The sequence below is a fragment of the Micropterus salmoides genome, unplaced genomic scaffold, assembly GCF_014851395.1.
Source record: "Micropterus salmoides isolate LMB-PRFRI ecotype aquatic unplaced genomic scaffold, ASM1485139v1 Ms_hic_scaffold_21, whole genome shotgun sequence".
Lineage (NCBI taxonomy): Eukaryota > Metazoa > Chordata > Actinopteri > Centrarchiformes > Centrarchidae > Micropterus > Micropterus salmoides.
The window spans coordinates 23,856,530-23,881,011 of record NW_024041262.1 but is presented as its reverse complement, the minus strand read 5'-3'; the positions used below and the strand labels follow the sequence as shown (position 1 = coordinate 23,881,011).

Genomic DNA, 24,482 nt, shown 5'->3' with positions numbered 1-24,482 from the left:
TAAAACGTCAAATATGCTGCTATCAGCAGGACATCTAGTAACAACAGTCTGTGCAACAGAGGCTGAAAGATAAGAAAGACAATGCTCTTTCTTTGCTGGGAGAATCTCCCCTGAGAAACTGCAAGAATCTGCTCTAAACAAACATGCAGCAACTGATATGTGTGAGAAAGGAAATGCAGACCAGCATTAGCTTAACAGCCTTTGTCTCCTTTCTGTGAAACACACATACTGTAGTTTTAAACCAAGTGTCAACTAATGTAATAGTTCATGGCTACTTTGGCCCCTTTTTCTCTAAAATACACTGAGCTGTGTGTCCTCTGTGTGTTAGATATCAACATCAAATGTACCATGTGTGATCAGTTTTTTTTTTATGTTGCCCTTATCTGGTAATTATTGGCCTACATTTCCCATAAAAAAGCACACAAAAATGGAAAAATTTAAACTTTCCGTTGAGCTTTCAGCTGTGCATCATTGTACTCACTGTAAAGCTTTGTCCTGGCACACACAGGAAAAAAACACGTGGTCAACTAGATACTGGAGGGCATTGGGTGGTGCAGGTGTGAAAAAGGAAATCATGGTTTAACTTTGAATTGACCTGCCATGTGTGTGTGTGTGTGTGTGTTTACAACTTATAGCAGTGCATACAGAGGACACACAGAGATGGTGTTAGCGAGACTATGTGTTAATGATCCATCCTCTTCTTATCTTCAGGATCATGAACCAACAACAATACAGGGCTTTTATCACAGCTGATTATCCTTTAAATTCTATACCTGTGAGGACTCTCTTTGATGTAGAGTAATCGCTAACCTCTAACCTAAACCAAACTCTAACCTTAACCTTGAAACCAAGTCTTAACCCCCAAACTCATACCAAACATCCCTTCGAGGAAGTGAGGACTGACAAACATGTCATTTTCTCACTCTCAAAATCTGAAACTCAAGTTGGTCCTTACAAAGATGGCACACATATACTTAGACACACAGTAATACCAAGAACGACACCATCCGTTTCTTAGAAATGTCACACTGTCATCTCAGGAAAACACATTCCATAATGCATTTTGTTTTGGGTTTTTTTGTATGCACTTGTAACTCACCATGTGTGCAGCTGCTTGCAGCTTTGCATGGTTTAGTTTCGCTTTGCAAATGCTCTACACGTCTGGTGTTGTATGTGTGAAAATACTGAATTTGTCTGGAAAGAATCTATGCAATTATACATGTACCAAATCAGGCTGATACACACATTTGTGGATAAGATATTTAAAAGAGTAAATGTACAAAACTAAAAAGAGATTTCAAAACATTTTCAGCATTAAAGTCTCTTCTATACTGATTTTAGTGCTGTGTAGTTAGTATCAGCTTACCAAACGTGCTGTATCAGCGTCACATACTGTACATTGTAAAATCAACACTATACACACAAAATAATTCAAACTTTATTTACTGAAAATTCACAATATCATACATTTACATATACAGGTGTTTCACTGAGGTTTGCCAAATGTGTGCCTTTGTACAGTAAATATAAAGCCAGAAAGTTTTAGGATATTGGTCTGCACAGGGCTCTGACCTTAACTCCATCCTACACCTTTAGGAGGAACTGGAAAACCAACTTGCTGATTGTTGGATTAACAGCAAAATCTGGAGGAAAGACTTCTCAGGAGAGTCGAGACTGTCAATCGATCACATTAGGGTCATGTTAGAGTGTCCACATCCTTTCGGTCATGCAGTGTACCGAGTATCTATTGATTTCTGTGGGTCAAAGAATGTGACACCAAACATTAAATAAGATCACATCTTAAGGCTTATGTAACTTCTCCAATTTCTTTCCTCTTCATAAGATTGCTACACTGTTTATCTGCAGCCTACACAAGAAAAAATATGTCGCTGTCATATATCTGCACTGGATGTATTCATAGTATATAGTGTATTACTTAGAGTTAAATGGCGAGATTGACACCACTCTCCTATCTGTCATTTAAACATGAAGCTACAGTCAGGGGAAACAGGGGCTCTGCATGGAGGTAACTAAATCCACAATCCAAAGTGTAAAAATAAAGTTTGTTTAAGATATGTTGTTGTAAATATATATACTGTTGATATATGTTAATGATTGAGCTGTAGAGGTGCTGATAGGCACATTTTGTTTCCTTCCAACAGAGTCAGCCATCTGTTTCCCCTCTCTTTCCAGTCTTTGTGCTAAGCTAACCCACAGCGTGAGCGTGGAATCAATGTTCTCATCTAACTCTCTGCCAGAAAGTGAATAAGCATCTTTCCTAAAATATCCAAAACTATTCCTTTAATACACAATGTAACACATATAGAAAACATATAAAAGTAAAACACTGTTTACAGACATGGTTGCTGTCCTCATTTCATAACTTCATAACTTACTCACCTTTAAATTTCCCAGTAAACTGGATTATTAAATATTTCATATATATATTTTTACAGCAGTTTCTGGGGCATATTCTCATAAATAAAATGCCTGTCTAACACGACTCATTTTTGGACATTGATTCTCCAAACCATCAGATAAATCAGTAAGGGGAGGAGGCTCACAGGGATGAGAGTGAGGGCGATCACCACATTCTGAGGAGCATCCACAAGCAGAGGCTCCTCCCAAGAACAGTTCTGGAAGTACTGAGTGTGGATGTCGATGAAGAAGTCTTGAATGCTGGGGTTTGGGTAATAGCAGCCGAACACACCAGACAACATCTCCAAGCATAGCGTCATGTTGTTGTATGGTCTGTGAAAGGTAGAGACCCAGTGTATGAATGATGAACACATGATACATCATTGTTTTACGACTTTACAACAATTAATAGCTAAACTTTATCTGGTCCAGCTAATATGCTGTGAAAGATCTGCAGCTTGTCTCTGTTTTATAACATGGCAAATCGAATATCTTTAGGTTTTGGTTGAATTGATTAGACAAAACAAGCAATGTGAAGAGGTCACCTTGTGGCTCTGGGAAGTTGTGGTAGACATTTTTTAAATCTTTCCTGTGTTTTGGAAATTTTAATGTTGCTGTGTTTTGGGTTTTGTCTGATATTTTAGCCAAATTTGGTGTGAAAGTAGTCGTGTAAATCACCAGGGACCAAATATGAACCTGGTCCCAGAATCAAAACTTCATGGGACTGTATGTATAAATAAATTTTAAAGCTGAGTTTTAAGAGACTTCTTTAACAAAGAGGAGATAGTTTACATTATATTTTAAAATGAAGACTTATTTTCATAATATGTTTTTGTGAAACTGGATACATCACTTTTGAAATGAAAACTCTTCAGTTGGACCAAGAAGCACTTGAAAAATGTGGCACCTACCTAAAACTGAGACCTTTGTGGTCAAACTATTTCCTGTTTGAAAATAAGTTTTTACTCTGCAGCGGGAGAGGCACAAACTCAGGGTGCTTGATGATGGATATTTCCTGGTGCCTCTCACAATAATTATGGACCTTTACACGTACTTTTTACATCACTATTTACAGCGTACCATTGCTTAAATGATACTTCTCCTACTTGAGACTACAGCTGCAGCTCTCAGTCTCAAGCCTATTGGTTCCTACTGAGGAAATCCTTAAAAATAGATCGCAAATATTCACTTCATTTGTTAAAAGGCTGAGTAATTTCCTAAGACAACTTAGCAAAGTAAATTTTACTACAATAGGAGGAAACGTGTATTTGTTGGGAACTATTTTCAGCTGTGGATTTTTAAATATCTATATTATCTATATATATATAGAACATATGTGTTTTTAAAATGACCCTTAGACGTAGTGTGATGTTGTTGTAGGGTTGCAGGGTTCAGGTTATGGCTGCGTGTACAAAGTGTCTGAGAAACAGCGATGTTCACATCCTGTCTCCGACCAGTCAACAATGGTTTCTTTTCACCATGCGGGCAGTGGCCCTGTGGCAACAAGCCTGGACCCCTTAAGTCCCCCCATAAGGTGGAAGGAGGAAAGTTTTATGATTTTGCGACATCACAACTAGTGTGATGTGGAAACTTGAGGCCACCATGGACACTTTCAGTGAGCAAGAAGGAGTACATGTGCTTTTAAGTTTATACAAACCCATACCAAACAGAAAGATGAATATGTTTATTTCTTAAAACATGTCTTGTTTTGTTAAACTCAGTCAAAGATTCAAGGATCAGCTTTATATATATGGCCCAAAAATTTGGATTCCATTCACAGACCATCTGAAGGTTATTGAAACGCTCAGATTTTAGATCATACTTATTTAGACTGGCTTTAGAAGATTTTCTTATTTTTTTTCTCTATTATAATTAATATTTTAATATTATCACCATTATTATATATTTTTTTGTATCTGTTTGAATTTTTTTATTACGATTTTGTTTTAAAAAGTGCTAAAGGAAAAGCTATTGTTATTATTATGATTAATGAATTTCCTCGAATGAGTGAAACAGCGCCCCCCTGTGTTGTAGCAGCTTGTGAGCGCTAGTCTGTGTGGTCAACAGGGGTACTGCATGTTACAGTCGAGGCAATCAGTGAAGGAAGAAAAGCCAGGTGAAGTTGATTTAAAAGATTATCTGAAACAGCCACATGCGTCTCTGTCATGCCACTGTGAAACTGTAAACGGACACTGGAAGAAGATTTGTGAAGCAAGCAGTCCTACTTTAGCCCCACTGCAAATAATAGAAAGTTAGAAGCATTAAGTTTGATGAAACACCTGCAAAGTTCGCTAGGTGTTCAAGCAGCGGGATACTAATTTGTATTACATGGATGTTGACCAGCTCGCCTCCATGACAGAAAAGAAAAATGGCCTCTGATGTCAAATAACGTGAGTCAAATACAACTTCTGTCTGTTTCCTGTCTTTCCTGATATTTAAATGTCCCGCCGTCGCTCCTGGTGTGTTGCTGTTATAGAGGTTTTATTTGTACTGCATCTTGTCTACCTGCTCACTGAAGCTGCTGTCTGTTAGTTAGAGACCAGTGGTTCTCAAAGTTTTTTTTTAGCCCAAATAAACATCTAAAAGCAAAAATCGTATCAGATGGGTGGAGAAAATCTTACTAAATGGGAGTCTCTGGTCTGATTTTTGTCAGTTTAGTTGTCCTTAACATGGGACAAAGTCCTTAGCTGGGCTTTGGAAAACGTGTATGACTGTGTGATTTAATAAGCTTGTGCTGTTGTCTGCTAGTTGTACTTTGGGTGAACATTTTCTGCTACTTTATACTTCTGCTCCACCACAGTTCAGAGGCAAAAATTATACTTTTTACTCCACAACATTTGTGTGAACGACGTTTTGCACCTCCTTACTGTCATGAAAGAGTATTGGACAAATTGAGATAAATGCCTTAATTCTGTCTGGAACTCACTTTTACATTTGTGAAAATGCTAAAAAAAAAAAAAAAAAAAAGTGAGATTACACTACTTTTTTCACACCAAGACCACAAGAAAACCACAGTAATGTTACCTTGACTCATCAAATCTGGATTGGATTAACACAGAGAGGTTAGAGATTCACACTTTCAGGGTTGTGAAATCTTTTATTTAGGGCCTATTTGTAAAAACAAATACAGAAAGCAGTTATGTGACTTCCTTTTTAAACATTATTTTCTTGATTCAGTGACCCATCATTTTATAAACATATTGTAAAATGCCCTAAGTGGCCTCCAAAGTTTTAGTTTTGTCAGACCAAGAGTCCAAACCCCAAGCTATTTATTTTACTTTATATGACAAAGAAAATAAGACACATCCTCACATAATGAGGAATAAAACCAAGGAACGTTCGTCATTTTTTGCTTGAAAAATTAAAATAATTGCCAACTCATTTTCTGTTGATCGACTGATTGTTGCACTGAACATGACCCTGCTGGCCCATTTACATGAAGGTGGCTCTTTGTATATCCTGTGTGGGTAAGGAGAAGCACATGTTGATAGCGGATGTAAATAAGTCTGAAATGTCGTCATGTCTTTTAACAACAATAGGGGGGGGATGACACAGCAGGCTATTTTACACTTTATTTAGATGACCTATTACACATGGTGAACGTTAACAAGGGCTGCTAGATAATGGCACCACTGGGATCACGATTATTCAACAGGATTTATAGGCCTGACCAGAATACCTCGAAGCTTCTATGGTAATTGAAGTCAGAGTGCGGGACTTTTACATATAAATGAATATGTTACATTCAAGCCAAATGAGTTGGCACAATGCTGATTAAGTCTAAGTTAATTAAGCTTAACTTTAATATGATTGTAATGTGCACTGGCCTGCCTGGATCTGAGTGAGTTTGGGGTTTATAGGGAGGGGAGAACGTGCATCGCTGTAAAGGAAAGGGGCGCGCTGGATTTGCAACAAAAGAAAAAAAACAAGAGTTTTATTGCTAACCTGAAAATGGCACAATAATCTTTTTATCTTGTTTCAAAGTCATAATTGAAAATAAATTTGATTAATCGCCCTAGCGAATTTTTCTTGGCCGCAGTCTGGTCCAGGTGGTACAAATGATTCACTCTTTAACCTTCAATCAAAAGTAATGAATATTTCTTATTTGTACAGTTAAACATAAATGAAGGCACTGACAAGTGATTAATATATTGATTTATTATGATACCACAGCTTGTCTCTGGGTTCCCATTTCTATGTTCCCTTTTTTTGTTTTAAGAGAGAAACCAATTTATTTCTTTATAATACTGAAAATGTTTTGGTCTTTTGTTTTGTCGACTTGAATCAGGATAGAAATTACTACCAGCTGTAGCTGTTTTAGTTATGACACATTTTAAAACAGAGAAAACAAACAGGAGATGTCTCTTTTTTTTTTAAATAAGATGTGTCACAGGTAATTACTAATTTCTCAATACTAACAGTACTACTATTAATACTACGACTAGTTGTTATAATAATGATAATAATAAGCACTTAATATAAACATGTGTAGCCCTATTTTAAAATTGTACTTACAAAATGTTTGAAAGCATGACCTTAAAATCAAAAGTAGAGATATAGAAAACAAATAATAATATTTTTTTTAAATGGGGTTTTTAGAAATATGAAAATAACAAACTGACTTAATTATGTAGCTGCCTTACCTGATGATATTTTCCATTACACACCAGTTTTCGGTGATTGACAGCATTGCCATGTGAAAAACTGCCCCACAAAGTCCGTGACTGTATTCTACCAATAAGTCCTGTTTGCATTGTCTGCCTGGGAACTCAGTTTCCTGCTCCTGAAAATTCTCTGCAAAGGAAGGAAAATAAATACTTTTAACATACATGAACTAACAGGGACACCCACACACGCACATCAAACAACACCCAAGATTATATTGTTACATTATTCAGAGTGTCTTGCTTTGTATAATGGAGGATAGATTTCCTGTCAAATGCTGCTTTATTCAATGTACAGGTTCTTTGAATCTACTCCGTAGTGCATGTTTTGGTTATTCGACTTTCTTGCTTAAAAGTGAAACTGTATTGTTGATAGTTTACCACACAGTCTTACGGTGTTTCAGCTGGAAGCAGTGACGTAAAGGAAATTTAAAAGCACTGACAAGGTCGAGAGTTTCCTTCCCTCATGCAGAATAAGTAGAATTTAACTCACCGTCATCCTCTGTGATAAGAGTAGATGTTTGGTTGTTCTGCAGTTCGTTCATCGTGTCTTTGTCCAAACTGGATGTCGTGTTGCTGAATTTCATTGTACCTGCAGGCAGAAATTTTGAGCAATAGTCTCCCTCTTTGGTGAACTAAAACGAAATAATTTTGTTAATTGTTTGTGTTTTTTAAGCAAAAAGTCCAAATGCTCTTTTGTCACAGCATCTTAAATTGCTTTTCTTAGTCAAATATGATATAGTAAGATAGATAGATCATTAACTGAGAAAACAATCGGCAGATTAATTGACAGTGAAAGAAATGAATCATTAGTTGCTAATCTTACATAGGAAATGGAAAAACAAGACGTCTTACTGTTGCCAGCGGAGGGCTCGCTGAATGTTTGGTTCCCCTCAGCTTTGCTCAGCTGTACCTCTGTCATGTTGGCTGCTTGTGATCCCGCAACACCTGCGCAGATTCAACAAAGCTATTTAACATCACATGAACAATTCCAGCACTTTTTAAAAGACTCAGTCAGGGTCAGCCTTTTTGTTTGCTGACACTACAAATAAAATGCCCTCCACCTTTTTCCTTCATCAGTCCCACACACAGGAAAGATTATGGACACATGTGTGTGTGAAATGTGTGTTTGTGTGAAATGAGATACATACCGAGCGTAAGAAAAGCGAAGAGCAGGTACAGGATCATGGTGGAGAGCGACGAGGGGATCAGCAGTAACCCTTGAGGCCGGTCAGTGACCTGAGCAGCTGAGTAGGTTACAGACGAAGCCCAGCCCTCTTTGTCTAAGCACTGCTGAGTGTATTTGAACATGCATGTCTGAGTGTGTCATGTTCCGGTGAGAGGAAGAACAGCGAATGAAGGGAGATAACGATCTGATCATGAATTAAAGGTGCCTTGTGAAGTTTTGAAGTAAGAGAAGAGAAGAGAGGAGGAATAAATACAAACGGACGTGTTATGTGAAATAAAATTTTACTTTTAGGCCCTTTTTTTTTTTTTTTAAATGACCACTCATTAGTTTGTGTTACTGTATCACGGGAATACTTTTCAGTCATCATTAAATGCCATTTCTCTGGAACTCAAAGCAAAATATTGTTACCTTATAATCTCTAATTACTGTAACCTGTCTAATGAGGTTAAAGACGCTATAAACCTTTGAGGTGAACTGGTGAGTCTGTGGTTTAATCACTACAAGTGAAACCTTTCACTTATTTTTTTCCAATTGCTTCTATAAAAATACTGATTAATACAAGTTTAATTAATTATCCACATGTTTCTTGAGTGTCTCTTTTGCAATCATGTGACGTAGTGATGTATTATCAGATGTTTTGGTTCACGTGTCTACCAAGCATGCTGTTTTAACTTATCTTAGTTTTTTTTTTTAAACTATACATATTGTGTTTTAAAGTGTCTTCAGAAGGAACTATTGGGTTTGGGGCTAAGAACCACAGTAGAGCAGTTAGAAAGTGAGAGAAAGAACTGCAGGTTTCAGATGATTTCATCTGTAAGGAGTAAATGAGGGGAAGTGCTAGTATGTCCTCACGTACTCCTGCGGGTCTACTGAGATAAACACAGGATACAACAGTGACATATCTCCTAATTGGAGTGGGGTGTGTCACAGCCCAGATCTTGGAGTGTAACAAAAACAGGAGACACACGGGTAAACTAATTAACCAATGAGTAGGGAGTATCTGTAAAGTCAGTAGTGTTGGGAGTGGATGGGTGAAAATGTGCTGTATGGATGTTGTGCTGTAAAAACAAAGACAAGAAACCAAATACAACCAAGACTTACTGCCGCTCTGGCATATATGCATGGGGCACACTGGGCCCAGATGTGCGAATCAGGTCTGCAGCCCTGGAGACAGAAAGCATATGAACCCTGCAGAGGGGCCGTCACAGATGGTCATGACGTTTGCGGGGAAAAGCCGGCAACACGGCCCTGTTTCCTGTTCTTCCTCAGATAGTCGGTGAAAACGCACTTAAGGGATTTCCTCTTTCATTTAGCAGCAGGGATGGTGGTGCGGCATGAAAGATATGCAGCATATCAGTTGGCTGACAGAAAGCTCTTAACATGTTTGCAAAGGTGCGTGTGGCAGCAATAATGATTCAGACACACAATGCTCTCTGAAACAACCAGCAAGCTTTCTGGGTTTTGCGCGAAATGTTTAAATTGGCACAGATGTGATGTAAAAAGTTAAAAATACAGAAGGGTGCCTTTGCCTCTAACACAACAACTACTACATTTAAAAAAAACAACAACTTCCTGTGCTTTGTGGTTTTAAATGTGCAGGATGTCAGAGCTTTTTATAATGGCTTCTGTCTACTCCTCAGCTCGTGGAGACAGGAAACTGTACTGGCTTTAGGGGGTTTTTCTGCATGTTGAAAGACGTTCAGGGACATTTTTGGGATTCAGAAAAGGCAAATAAAGGATGTGTAGTTACCACATAATGTCACAGCCATGATGCTGTCTACTACACTGCCTGCTGTTTAATGTATGAACGAGATCTAGTAGATTGTAGGATAATATGTGCAGACATGGTGCAGATTTAAGAAACTGAAATATAAGAGTGCCATGAGTTCTGCATTTGGCTTTCAGTTTAGCATTTCTAAGATTGTGACGTTTAAAACTGTACATTGACTTTGTTTCTTGGAGCTGTGAAATAATTTGTATTTTATGACCCATTGTTTAAGAAATCAGGACAAACACCGTTTTTGTATGAGGTTTTCCTTCAAATATAGTACGCTTTATTAATCAGTGTATATTGATGTACTTTCACCATGCATCTTCAAATGTAACTGAATCCAATAATCACATTTCAAGTTACAATCAGATTTCTTTTTATCATTTAACACCTTTTTTTTAGAAAAACATTTCCTCCACTGGTCTTGTTAGAGAGAGACCACAGGAGCGCTGACAGTCCTGTGGACAGAATGACTCATAACACACAGGTGATTATACAAAAACAACAATATAGCACATCAAACTACCCATAACATGCCCACACATCAAATGAAATACTACAGACTACTCCTCTGCAAATGTAAATGTGCCATACTGAAAAGGAAACCTTTTAAATGGACTGTAAGCATTGAAACTGGAGGAAATAGGAAAATACAGTGTGACTGAAATATAAAATATGACTGAATATAAATTGTTGTTCATATCACAGCTCCGTTTTATAATATTATTAAAACTCAAATTGCTAGGGTTGGTATGGAGCATCAGTTCTTGATTGGTGCTGACTGAAATATGTCCGTAGCACTGAAATGTCAAACCTGTCAATTTCAGAAAGTCGCCAATAAATGTCTGATCAAATTCATAATTTACCTCCTTTTTTTTTTAAGAAAAAAAAAAGCCAATTTAAGACTTATTCAGGCAAAGTTCTCTTTTTTTTTTTTTTTTTTTTTTTTTATCAGTACTGAAATTTGTCGTATTACAAATTTCTGATGATACCCTGTCCTAACAATTACTAAGCGTTTCAGACTTTCATAATACAGATGGTTGAATTAACTTCCTCAAAGTACTTCTCCAAACTAAGGCCGCTGTCTGCCGCTCAGCCGTTTTATCTAGGCTTGACAGGTTTGCGGTGTTGCATCCACCAGCTCAGTATAAGTGCAGAGCAGTTCTGCATTTCAACACATTTTGAGTTGTTAATTGATATTATGTGTTGACGACCTGCAAGCCCACAACAATGATATCAATGTTTGACTTGTGCTGGTGCTGAAATGATCACTGAAACTGGTTTTAATTCGCCCTCCAGTGGTTAAAATACACAGCTGGTCATTGTTCATTTTGTTCTAAATATTGTTGTTGGCCACTCCACTTGATCTGAAACCATTTTTTCACCCACCTTCCCTCCCCCCCCTCTTCACACATTTCAGCTTCTCTTTTTTTTAGAATTACACAGACATACAGTAACATGGTGAAACTCGCTGCAAAGTTGCTTTCTAACGAAGATGCAGCGTGTAAAACCTGCGTGTCTTACTCTATGGTGTTTCAGTTGCCACACTTAATGCTGAAAGAGGTGCCAGGTGTCGTGACGGAAAACTGCACCTGAAAGAAAGTTTGGGGATTTCTTTAAATTGCAGAATAAAATAAAACATAATTTGAAAATAATTGTATTTATAACTGTTTCAGCTAAAATGATCTAAACATGAGCCTTGACTTTTTTTTAGTTTTTCAAATTTCCATCAGCAGACTGCGCCACAGTTATTTTTATATTTCTCTATATGAAAGACATACATTCATAATTAAACACTACTTACTTTTTTTGAGCCTCACACTTTGCTTTATTTAAACAACGTTAATGGTTTCTTTTTCTGTATTTAGCTGTACATTACAGTGTTAAATAACCCCAAAGAGTTAAACCTGCCGGTTAAACCTGCTATTTTAAAGTTGCATAACAACAAAACAGAGGGTGAAACGGCAAAAGTATGATATAAAACGCATGGCACATGATGCAAATTTAAACTATCTGTAGAAATATTTGTAGCAAATTAAAATGTAACCCTTCATAAATATTAGAGCTTATACTCTATTGAAATTTGGAAGAGAATTGCTATGGGAATTTTTTGAATGGCAAAGCCATTTAGGTTTGCCATAAATTCTTAAAATATTTTAACAAATAATTACATCAACAACTCTTTGATGTTGTCAAAAAAGAAGATTATAGGCATCTTAAAAGTAAACTTTATGGCAGAACTGTTGTATTGGTTTTATTAGATTGTACAGGTGTACCTAATGTGTTTATTGCTCAATTCATAAATAAAGCAATAAGTAACATTTACAGAGGAATATACAATAAATAAAACACAAGGAAATACAAAAGAACAACAAAATAATGAGAAATTGACGAACCAGCATCCATCTCACAAACAAACACAAAGAGAGTGACTGATTGTGGACATGAGAAAAGAGAGAGGTTTTCAGTCTGCTTTTGAATATGTTGTGACAAGAACTAAAAGCACCTTCACTAAATCTGAATCTTACACTCGGTACGGATAGAAAACCACCTCCTGATGACCGAAGTGGTCTGATAGCTTTGAGTGTAGTACGTGAGCAAGCCCGAAATTTTCTCGGGTGTCAATAAATACTTTAAAAGCAGAATTAGATAAGTAGATTCTGTGTTGTACTTTAGAGCCGAGGAATTCAGAGTAGTATACTCATCTCTGCACAGGTTAATTAAAAACAACATATGTTTTATTATGTACCTTTTTCAGTTAGACCTGAAGCAGTTATTGGTTATTATATTTGATCATTAATTCAATCGCTTTAATTATTTTTCAAGCAAAAATGCCTCCAAATTCTCTTGATCTAGCTTTTCTTTTTCTAGTGAAATATACTGAAAGTATTTCTTTGCACTGACAATTGAACAGGCTTTAGGCTTTCAGAAATTTTTCTCTTTTATAGGCCAAACCTTTTAATTGTCCTACGTAATGTGATAATGCAATATCAAATATTCTGCAACTTATTCTGTATAAGGAAACAGGTTAATATTGACAGAATTACACAAAAAGGCTAACGAGAAGATGGCATTAACAACTGAATAAACTATAACTAAATAGTATTTAGGTAACGGCTTTCAGTTTTTAAATGTGTTTTCACACGTGTATAAAAGATAAGATTAATTTTGCTAGTTCGAGCTCTGAAACTTTGATGCTTTTTTGTGTTTTATCCTGGAATTTTCAGTTGTTCTTATTAATGGCATATTAGTCATTTATAAAACCTCAATAAATTATTTGTTGTCCTGTGGGGAAAAAAACATTTTATACAACACAGAAACCCTTTATTATTCTTATTAGGCATGGCTAAAGATCTTAATGTCAACACAAGTAAAGAAAATGTAGTGCATTATATTGTTTTTATATAAAGCTTAGAGGAGCAATTTGCAAATCAAATGCATTACAAGTTGTGGTTTTATTTTCAAAGTAGTGTAAATAGTGTAAAATAATAAAAGCTCAATGTGAGTGGGAGGTGAATCATTTTTAGAAAAAAGTAACCATCCTGCCAACGAGCCAATCACTAATCAACCTGAATGTTGTGTGCACAGGTTGAATAGTAGGTCACCAGTTTCACATCAGTTAACGAGAACCACACAAGCAACAAACAAGCAAGGAGGGTAGAAATCAGGGGTTAAGAAAAGCCACACGTGGATCAAGGATTGTCAACATCTCCACCCAGCCGTGAAATGCTCAAGCGTTCCCAGAAGCAAAAACAATTCTCGACCTATTGTACATTTTTCACATGGTCTGGTGCCAACGCCTGAAACAAAGATTGTGGTTTGGTGCTCATCGTCATTAGCATCTCTGCAGTCATCAGACTATATGTTTGCAGTGTGAGCCATCGCAGCTGGGTTTATAGGCCTTAGGGCTAATTCAAACCCACGCTTTTTACCGCCCTGCACACATGCACAGACTCGAAGCAGGAAAAAATAATAATTAAGGATATTGCACTGTCCGGCGCTTTTGCTACAGTCAAACGCAACAGGGTGGCACTGTGGTGCAGTGGTCATCGTTGTGCCCTCAGGAGGTCCTGGGTTCGAACTGTGGAGTTTGCATGTTCTCCCTGTGCCTGCGTGGGTTTTCTGCCACAGTTCAAAGGCATGTAGGTTAGCTTAATCAGCAACTCTTAATAGACCTGCAGGCGTGAAAGTGAGCATGAAGGGTTGTTTTGGCTTGATGTGTCAGCTCTGTTTGACCACACCTCTCGCTCAGTGTCAGCTGGGATTAGCTCCAGCTCAAGGGGTTGTGTCTTGCCCGGGTCTCTCACACCAAAAGGCAAGCAACTTATCGATGCGCCATCACCACCCAATAATGATGATGATACTATCTTGTATTATTTATCATTTAATATTTGTTTGCTATACACAGTTTTTATGCATTATGTTTTTGGATTGCAGGTGACTTTGTCTGTCCCATTCTCTTGAATGCGATATCTCAAGAACCACTTGAGGGAATTTCTTCAGGTTTGGCACCAGTGTCCACTTGGACTCGAGGATGAAGTGATTTTAGAATTGGGTATACAGAGGTCAAAGGTCACTGTGACCTCACATCTGTCCCATTTTCGTGAACGCAATATCAAGAACGACTAGAAGGATTTTTGTTCAAATTTATGTCCACTTGGACATAGAATTTGTTGGTGACCTCAAAAAACCCACATTTTTGAACGTAAGACTTAATGCACACCGATGTTTAATGGGGTACAACGATGAAGTGATGACATGTTTTACTCAGGAACAGAAGGAGAGATTGTGACAATATTTCCCAGCTGGTTGGACACTATTGATTCAAAATAGGTTTATAGCTGTAGTTTTAAGAATTTGGGTGATTGCAGATTTCTCACATGTGTTGACTGAGAGAACAAAATGAGAAAACAATAACTAGCACAGTATGGGCTCCATCTCATCTATCATCTACCTTTCACTCCCAAACTCTGGAACTTCTGAATTGATGCAAACAGCGTATTGGAGCGTGCCATCGATATACTGAATAAGAACTTCCATTTATCCAAATAAAACACTTTTTTTCCCCCCTCCTTCCAAACAAAGTATTCACTACATATATTACAGTAGTCTGGACAAACATGGATGTCGGCTGCATCTCGACTGGAAGTTATAACTTAAAGCTAGTTTGCAATGCCTGTCCATAGACTGGCCTCCACAATGCACAAACACAAACGATCATACAATAAAATGACCATATATGATCATCAGCTTGACTTCTGCAAACCCGGCTTTCTCCAGGTTACTGTATGCTTTTGACAATCTCCAGATATCTTATATTAAGTTAAAGTTAATTCTAAACTCCAAAAAAACTCAATTCCACAGAGTGCCACTACTTTTACACCAATGCATGCCGTGTTTAATTAGATTATTTACTTAAGACGGCTACAAATACTCACCACTGAGTTATATGAAAAGACCAGAGGTCATTTCTTCCATCTAGAAATCATCTCCATTTTTATTTGTAAGGCCATGCTAGATAGGTTTCACACCTATAGTTGAACAACCATAACACCAGATAACATTAGAGATTAGCTTTAAAAAGTTCCTCATATCAACTCTGATCTAAAGAAGCCTGGTTTCCTGTATCATGCACTGTACTGCAAAACAAACAAACTGTGTAGACACTCATTTCTCAGAGGGATTTAAAAGTTATACTGACATAATGAAATTGTATGTGTAAGTTCAAACAATTAGTTCATCAGAAGAAAATTAAAGGGCAACTATTTTGTTGATTTTCTGGTTATCCCAGTTTTGTGTAATTGCAAATTGAATACCATTAGGTGTTGGACTTTAGGTGTGATAAAACAAGACATTTGAAGACGCCACCTTGGACTTGGGGAAGCTGTGCCATTTTTTGACATCAGACACTAAACAATAAATTGCTTAATCAAGTTCCCCCTGTAGGGAAGTTTGACAAGTGATGCTCCAGAGGTTGACTTGATCAGTTAGACCTTTCCATGGCTAGATGACTTGTCAAACGATCATATAACCTCAAAAGAAGTCAAGCAAAGGTTGTGAAGTGGTTTTTGGTACCTGCCAACAGGCACACCCAGATGTGTTTATGCACTCGTTTGTCTGTCAGTTGAACCTACAGCTTGATGTTGTGAGCAAATTCTGTGCATTTTTGTCTCCTCTTATTAGGACATATTTTGGATTTTATCCACGGGGGGGGGGGGGATGTCTAAAGGGAAAATGTCGTCCAATGAAAAGTATTAACACGTGGATTAAAAAACCTTAAATGTATACGTGCAGTTAGTGATGTAGATATGCATTATGGTTGCAGTGACAACATTTTGCAGGTCAGGATTCAGTGTAAACTTTTATTGATTTAATACAAAAGGTAGATCATAAAAAAAAATTAACCCACAGCCAGTCTCAGAGGTATGACAGCTCTACACAGGCATCAACAAAGTTTCATTCTCACATCCTTCAGTGTGTCCTGGTGACAAAAACAACCAACTCAGGGGTATGGCAAGGTCAGCAAAACACAGATGGTTTCATTGGCTGGAGGTGGTTAAGGTTTAGCCCGCAGGCTTGTTCTTAAGAGTGCCTGCATCTCAAATCTGCCACACACAAAGGAGGAGGACTTAGGACATGATTAGCACCCCAAACATTACAGGTAAGAACATTTGAGTTTTGAAATAGAAATTTAAATTTTTAAGAAGATTGACTGTTTCTAGCTTGGCCAGTAAATTTAGTACAATTATAGAGGAAGTATAGAAATGTTTAAGCAAAATGTGTATATATGTATGCATGTCTGTCTATACAGATCCATCTAGATGGATATTGATGCCAATCACGGGGTTATTTGAAGCCTTGTATTTATTGTAAAAAAAAAAATGTATTTAACTATTTTTAACAACATTGTATATTAAGTATTAAGATTAAGAGATGAGAAAGTAACATGAACCAACTATTTACTGGCAGGGAACATCACACACTCAGCCTGCGCTTGGTTACTGGGCGCAGCTTAGTGCTTAATATACAGGATTTTCCACAGCATGTGGAAAGGAGAAATGATATTGACATGTGACTGTTAATCTTACCGCTGCTCACAAGACCCCACATGCCAACAACTTGACAGCATCGTCTTCCACAGATGTGAAAAGTGACTAAAATATATAACTGCTGCCTACTCAAACTGAGTAGGCAGCAGTTATGTGGTTGCAAGGGATGATCTCACTTTCAACCTGATTGTAAAAGAGCTCAGATTTCCTGATATTGTCAAATAATTTGCAGTAGTCTGTTGTTAAAGCAAACAGTAAGTAAGTAAGGAAAGTTGCTAGATATGCACTATAGACAATATTCACAGTCAAGCTCATGCTGTTTAAAAATTTTAAAATCAATTCATAAACTAGATTAGATCTCATTAAAATGACCTGATTACAAAGAACATGTTTGCAATCCTTAAAATTTAGCAAAAACTTTGACAGCCAATTAGACAACCAACATTGAAACGGCAACAAGAAAAAAACAACCCGTCCTTGTTTAGAGATTTTGATGCAAATGTTTATGGTGTGTGTGTGTGTGTGTGTGTACGAAGCATTTGTAGTATTTGTACCGGCCATTACGCATTTGCAAATAAAAATTTGTTCAAAAAAATCATCAATAGAGATAAAATATTTATAAAATACGTGATAATGCCAAGGGTTAGGTTGTCAAGTAATTTTTATGTATCAAGATGTTTTGGCTTCACTTTTCGTGTCGTCTACCCTTTTTATATACTGTCTATGACGAGAGATGATATCTGGAAAGCATCAAAGACCTTGACCTTGACTCAGTCAGAGCATGAGTAAAAGTGTACACACAACATACTGTCATCTGCATAATAATAATAATAATAATAATAATGAAAATGTAAATACATAGGATTTATGCTATTGTAAATAATAGTGGACTAAGAAATAATGGCGCTCATTTATTGATCTTTGGAGCAAGTTGGATTTACAGTAAACTCTAAACTGTTGTCATCTAAGCTTAGTTTTTATCATCTATGGTATGAAATACTATATTTGCGTAATCAATAGTGTTGTCATATTATTTCTTAGGAGGTGGTATCACATTGTATGTTACATAAACGGCAGCTGCAATACAGACACCCCGTCCCCAAGTGTAAAAAGGTATTTGCATTTAATGCATTTAGCTGACGCTTTTATCCAAAAGCGACTTACAATTGCTACATATGTCAGAGGTCACACGCCTCTGGAGGAACTAGGGGTTAAGTGTCTTGCTCAGGGACACATGGGTGGATGGGTCACAGGGGAGCTGAACCCGGGTCTCTCACACCAAAGCCGCTCATCTTATCCACTGCACCATCACCACCCCCATCGCCGAAAAGGTGCATCGTTGAGGACTATGATTCTAAGGGTTTTTATTATTAGTACTTGAAATTGCACAGCAGAAATATAGCCTTGTTCTGAGCGTTTATATACTTGAAGAGATTTGTCAATAGAGCAGTTTTTAAATCATAATGTGAATCACAAATCTTCGGCAGTTTGCAGCTCGTTAGGAAACAACCCTCCCATGACTCAAATTTATTTTCTCTGCAAGGAGACATTTCCTGTCCCCTTCAGCTACCTGAACAATATACCAATTAATATTTTATATATAATTTGTGTTCATGCTTTTCAACTTATATTTAGGTGAAGTTACAACTAAAAAAACATTTTTGTCCGAGTCTACATTTAACTGCAAACTAAGTTATTGCTCCGTTCATTATTGTTGTCATAAAGTAGAAAATTACAAATTTAATTTAATTTAGCCTCACAAATGTGAGGTTTACAGCTTTTGATAACCAGTTAGGTTTGTTTCCTGGTCAAAAGAAATAAACTTCCTGACTAAAAGAAAATGACATCAGATAAACCACTCGGATAATGCCGCTCTGTTCACAAGACTGTCCACAAAATTGTTTTCTCTTACCTTTTTAAGGTAAAATCCTTCATGTCTGTGTCCACCATCAAAGAAGATTGAAAGAAAAGACATACACACAAAAATAGCTCAATTTAATATTGTGAGTGGCCTCAGCAGTTACAGAGATCAAATGATAAAAGGTGCTTGTTGGAACTGCCTATAAAGGCTGTTAGCACGCGACACTGACTGATCTGTAGACCTTCAAGCTACCCACGATTTCCCCTGTGCCAACGACCTGATGCCAGTGTCACGCAAGCTGGTGCAAAATGACTAAAATATCACAGCCGCTTACTCAAACAGAGGAACATTGCTGCTCTCTCTCACTTTCAGCCTGATTGTGAAGGAGTTAGTATTTCCTGATATCGTGACATGAAGTACAGTATTCTGCTCAAAAATCAACCCAGGCCGGGGTCTTTGAGAACACTATTTTTGAACAAAAGCTAGTCCTCACGCAACTTGGTCTCTCTGGAATTTTACAGAAGCCCAGAATGACTCATACTTTTCATTGCAGAAAAGCTACAGAAGGTTTTTATTGTGCAGTCTAGGCTGCTCTTAGGCCCAAACTACTACTTTCAATAACTAAAAAGTAACAAATAAGTTTAAGTCTTCAGTTGTACATTTCTGTCTCTTTGGAGTATGTAGACTGGTGATTCCTTTTGTAAATGTACTAGAAAGTTAAAGTAATGACTAAATGACAGCTGCTACTCACATCTTAAAGTTTTCTGAAGTGGCAGTTCAGAAATGACATGATTGGAGAATAATTATATTGTGACTGAAACATTTCCTCAGCTGTAAAAACATTTTTTATTTTTTTTTACATCGTTCACACATCCTCCCAGATTCGAAATGCAAAAAAGATGCTAATCCATCCGTCTGTAGCAGTGTGTGTGCGTCTGTAAACAAGACTAATGCTCCTGAGGCTGTACTTTGAGCTAAATGCTAACATGTTCACAATGACAATGGTAACTTAATGATATTTAGCACCAAACACAGTTATAAGAACATCATTCGTTTTGCAAATATTTGGTCATTAACCAAAGTCTTGACCTGAATGTGGCGCGAAAAGGTGTTACTATTCATCCTGTTAATCCTTTGATCACCAACGCTAAGATTCGTCTGAGGAGAGGAGGAGTCAAAAAGTTTCAAACATTGTTCTATAATTGTAAAATGTTCATACAGTTTTAACAGCTGCCTTGTAAAGAGAACGCTCACTCATTTTCACTTCCGCCACTCTTCTTTTAATGTCTGTACATCTTTAAAAGTAACAGCAAATTTCATGACATTGCGGAGAAGTTGCGGAGATGGGTATAGATTTTAGTCATGGGAGAGTTTTATAAATGTCACCCTTCCTATTGCAAGATAAATTGCTTACTGTTCTTGTTTTTGTCCCCACCAGCAATGGACCCCATCAGCCAGGACTATGATGATGGCTATTACTACTTCAATGACTCGTACATGAATATGAGTAACACCACATACGATTACGAACAGTCTGGCTGGTGTGATGCAGGTGAACAGGAGCTCACTATCAAAATTTTCCAGACTTGTGTGTTCTGCCTGATCTTCCTGCTGGGCGTGGTGGGAAACTGCTTGGTGATTGCCACCTTTGTTCTCTACCGCTGCCTCCGGCTTCGCTCCATGACCGACGTCTTTCTGTTCCACCTGGCGCTGGCTGACCTTCTCCTGCTCCTCACGCTCCCATTACAAGCCGTCGACACTCACCTGGGTTGGATCCTCACCGTTCCCCTCTGCAAGGCCACGCGTGCATGCTACGCCATCAACACTTACAGTGGGCTTATGCTGCTGGCCTGCATCAGCATTGACCGCTACATGGTGGTGGCACGAGCCCAGCAGATGCTCAGGCTACGCGATCAGATATTAACAGGCGGGAAAGTAGCTGCTGTAGGGGTGTGGGTTGTTGCGGTGCTCCTAAGCCTGCCTGAAATCCTCTTCTCCGGGGTGAGTGAGGGATACTGCGGCATGCTTAACAGCGGAAGTGTCAAAATGGCTACCAATGGAGCAATCATTGCTGTCTTCTGCCTGTCCCTCTTCATTATGGTGACATGCTACTCTTGCATTGCTCACGTGTTGTGGGGAGGGCACACAAATCGGCGGGGGAAGCAGTGGCATCGTCAGCGTACGTTGAAGCTGATGGTGGCTCTGGTGCTGGTTTTTCTGGTATTCCAGCTGCCGTACACCGTGGTGCTGTCATGGAAAATGGCTGGGCAGTTCTGCGGTCTCCTGTTGGAGTACATCACCTGCACTTTGGCGTACACCCGCTGCTGCCTCAACCCTATCTTGTACGCCCTGGTAGGCGTGCGCTTCCGCAACGACGTACTGAGGCTCCTCCATGATTCAAGCTGCTCTCATGGGCTCAAGCTGGTGCCACAGAGAGCGAGCTTCATCTCCAACTCTTCAGCTTACTCTCCAACATACTCCAGCAATGACGCAGTGCCTGCCACCAAATTTCAGTTTTCAGGAACCAAATAATATTTTGTGGAATGCACTATAAATTGCTGTCCGCTTTGCGTTGTTTGTATCCATGTATCCCTACAGTAAATGGTGTGTATAGTTAGCAGTGGACTGAAAAATAACAATGAGTTGCAAAGATATGCATATAATCATTGGGGCTGTCGGTCAGTTGAATTGTTTCAGTACCAGTGTAAATACTACATCCGCTATATTTTAAACTAATTTTTATGTGATGTTTCTTTATTATTCACTTGTAACCCATTTGTCCCGAGCTTAGTTGCAGTCATGAGTTTTAAATACACATTGCTGTTGCCACATTTCATGTGTTACGCAAGAAGTCTTAAGGTTTGATACCCAGCTCTAGTCATAATTTGTCACGTTGGCATTACGGCCAAAAACGGTCACAAAGACAGTATTTGGTCACACTTTGTTTGTCAATTCCAGATTTGTTATTTCAGCTGTCAAGTGACAAAAAGGCAGATGGTCAGTCACGTACTTTCGTAACGCTCACCACAACCTTATTTGCACCCATAAAAACAGCAGCACCTTATTTTTATTTCAAGGAACTGGAATCCTATTAAATGCTTTCATGATGTTGAGGGGAATTTTTTGCTGTCAAATTCAAACCTTTTGATTGCAGGTTGTGTTTCAGATTTGGCTTTTTCAGGAAAGTGTGTCTCTGAGGAGTGTTCTCAGTCTCTGTATATACTGTATATATTTTTGGATATTATTTTTGTTTGGCCAGGGTTTGAATCTATTGTCTGTAAAGTCAGTGTATAAGAGAGTGGCCTATGAATATTTGCTATATTGTTGTAATTTCTCTGAACTGGATTTAAATCTTAACCTCAACCCAAACCTGACTTTATTTTTAACCAAACCCTGACACGGAAACAAAAACTAGACTTTTTTTCCCCCCACACTTTTGTATCACTTGGTACTAAATAGACCGTGGCCAGAGATCATTATTACAAGTTTCTTATAATTATTTTCTTCAAAACAATACAAGGTGCTTCTACCACCCTTGACATATTTCTAAGATAAGATTTATCTTAAATGCCAGAGATGTAGAAACGGTTATACGTGCCTTTATCTCCTCTTGCCTGCATTATTGCAACAGCCTGGTCTCATGTCGAAATCAAAAAACTGAACCGTTTACAGATTGTGCAGATCTTAGCTGCCGGTTTATTAGTCCAAACTAGGAAGTAGGCCCACATCACACTGAGTTTAGAGATCTTATTGATTACTGTTAAAGCTGTTTTTGGCCTTTTAAAAAGAAGTTTTTCCTTGCCTCCGTCTCCTAGTGCTGCTCTTGGTGGGAACTGTTGGGCTTCTGTAAATAGCATCATAGAGTACGGTCTAGACCTGCTCTTTTATGAAAAGCGCTGTGAGATAACTGTTGTTGTGATTTGGCGCTATATAAATAAAATTTGAATTGAATTTTCATCAGGTCCTGAAGCTCTGGAATGACCTGCATGAGGAAATCAGGTTGTCGAAGTCGGTGTCTTCTTTTAAATCCCTCCTGAAAATGAATTTCTTGCAGGAAAGCGTTATCTGAGTTTATCTGAGCTGCTATCCTGTTTGTCTGAATTTCCTGCTTAACCCTTTATCTGTACATTATGTCATATTTTGTTTCTCATTGACTTTTATTGATATCTTGTCTTTTAAGTCCCTGTGAAGTAGTAGTTTTTAATAAGTGCTCTACAAAAGTTTATTGTTATTATTGTCTCTATTCATTTGTTTGGTAAGATTAAACTTTGATGCATTTAATAACTTAAAGACTCAAGTGCATTTCAAACGCACGCACACACACACAGACACACTAACCTTGCTATCATCAAAGTTTACGTAGGTAACATGCACATAAACAGTAAACCAATAATAATGCTAAGTTAAGCACAATATAGAGAAGTGGGAAAAGAAAAGCTACTTTTATTTTCTCATTTCTCTGTGCTGGAACCATGTCTGTCTACCGGAAGTTGTTTTGAGGCTTGAAAGTGTGAGTTTCACATCGGTATGTGTCAACAAAAGGTGTTTATACTGAAAATGCAGTGAAAGGACTTGTGCTTTTAGCACTGAAACCCATCTATAAAACACCTCTGGTTAGTTTTACCTTTATGATCATAAAATATCAAAATAATTTAAAGGATTTTGTCCACCCTGATCTTACAGGGTCCATCACATCTCCACAGTTCAGCTCTAGTTTAAAATAAATGAAAACCCCCAAAGAGACTGAGGTATGAAATGAGCAGTTGTGGCAGTAAAAAAATAAATAAATAAATAAATAATAAATAAAAAGTGCTCCTGCTGTAATGTGATGTTGTGAACACTAGATGTCAGCCTGATGCAGAGACACCGTGGACTAGTCTATAAATTTGACAAACAGTAATCCAGTATGGTTTCACTGCAAAGTGTAATCTTTATTACCAGATACCTTTTTAATTAATTACATTTAAGACCTAGAGACAACAGAGTACAAAGAGTGCACGCATGTTGTACGGACACACGCTCACTTCCACACAGTGCTATCATGAATAAATACCATCACTGATTTGTTCAGTGATTCAAATGAATTAAGTGGAAACTGGGTTATCAGGCCAAGTACGCTCTCTAGATAGGGCTGCGACTAAAGTTTATTTTCTTTATCCATTAATCTGCAAGTTATTTTTTCGACTAAATGGTAAAGGAGTCTGTCTAATTACAAATGGCTTATCACAGTTTCCAATGTGAGGTCTTCAAGTCTCTTGTTTTTGTTGGGCAAACACTCCAAAGCACAAATATATTCAGTTCAGTATCACATAAGAGGAAAAAGAAAAGCAGCAAAGATTCACAATTAAGAAGCTAGAACATTTATAATAAATAAAATTGTTAATCGCTTATCAAAAAAGTTGGTTTTCTGTTGATTGAGTAACTGGCTAATAACTTCAGCCTTTCTTCCAGCATTTACTTTTTGCAAATCGAGGTATGTGAACCAACTAACTGACTGCGTGACACAATATAAAGACCTCTGGTTAAAGTC

The 24,482-nt window shown here is 37.8% G+C and overlaps 3 protein-coding genes across 3 annotated transcripts in view; 2 read left to right on the top strand and 1 right to left on the bottom strand.

Moving 5' to 3' along the window:
• Positions 1–1,416: 1,416 nt before the first annotated feature.
• On the bottom strand, positions 1,417–8,408 carry LOC119915946. The gene is made up of 6 exons (XM_038735747.1): positions 8,234–8,408; positions 7,938–8,030; positions 7,576–7,674; positions 7,062–7,212; positions 2,565–2,751; positions 1,417–1,754 (listed from the first exon to the last, which is right to left on the bottom strand). The coding sequence occupies exons 1-6, from the start codon at positions 8,391–8,393 to the stop codon at positions 1,725–1,727; spliced, it is 720 nt and encodes a 239-aa protein (XP_038591675.1). The 5' UTR covers positions 8,394–8,408; the 3' UTR covers positions 1,417–1,724.
• Positions 3,502–24,482, top strand: part of fmnl1b (formin-like 1b) — a 66,943-nt gene continuing 45,962 nt past the window's right edge. The window contains exon 1 of the mRNA XM_038735745.1: positions 3,502–4,808. The gene's annotated coding sequence lies outside the window, so the exon portion shown is untranslated. The remainder of the gene's footprint in view (positions 4,809–24,482) is intronic.
• On the top strand, positions 16,529–23,236 carry ccr10 (chemokine (C-C motif) receptor 10). The gene is made up of 2 exons (XM_038735746.1): positions 16,529–16,703; positions 20,391–23,236. Exons 1-2 carry the CDS (start codon positions 16,679–16,681, stop codon positions 21,482–21,484), a joined length of 1,119 nt encoding a protein of 372 aa, XP_038591674.1. The 5' UTR covers positions 16,529–16,678; the 3' UTR covers positions 21,485–23,236.

What these genes read in the sequence shown, in the direction of transcription:
- LOC119915946 (XM_038735747.1), bottom strand. Translation starts at nt 8,393, where the DNA reads ATGTTCAAATACACTCAGCAGTGCTTAGACAAAGAGGGCTGGGCTTCG. An exon ending in TCTTATCACAGAGGATGACG is followed by an intron (nt 7,213 to 7,575) that starts GTGAGTTAAATT and finishes CTTCCTTTGCAG; the next exon opens with AGAATTTTCAGGAGCAGGAA. An exon ending in TCGCCCTCACTCTCATCCCT is followed by an intron (nt 1,755 to 2,564) that starts GTGAGCCTCCTC and finishes TTTGACCCACAG; the next exon opens with AAATCAATAGATACTCGGTA.
- ccr10 (XM_038735746.1), top strand. Translation starts at nt 16,679, where the DNA reads ATGATTAGCACCCCAAACATTACAG. An exon ending in TAGCACCCCAAACATTACAG is followed by an intron (nt 16,704 to 20,390) that starts GTAAGAACATTT and finishes TGTCCCCACCAG; the next exon opens with CAATGGACCCCATCAGCCAG.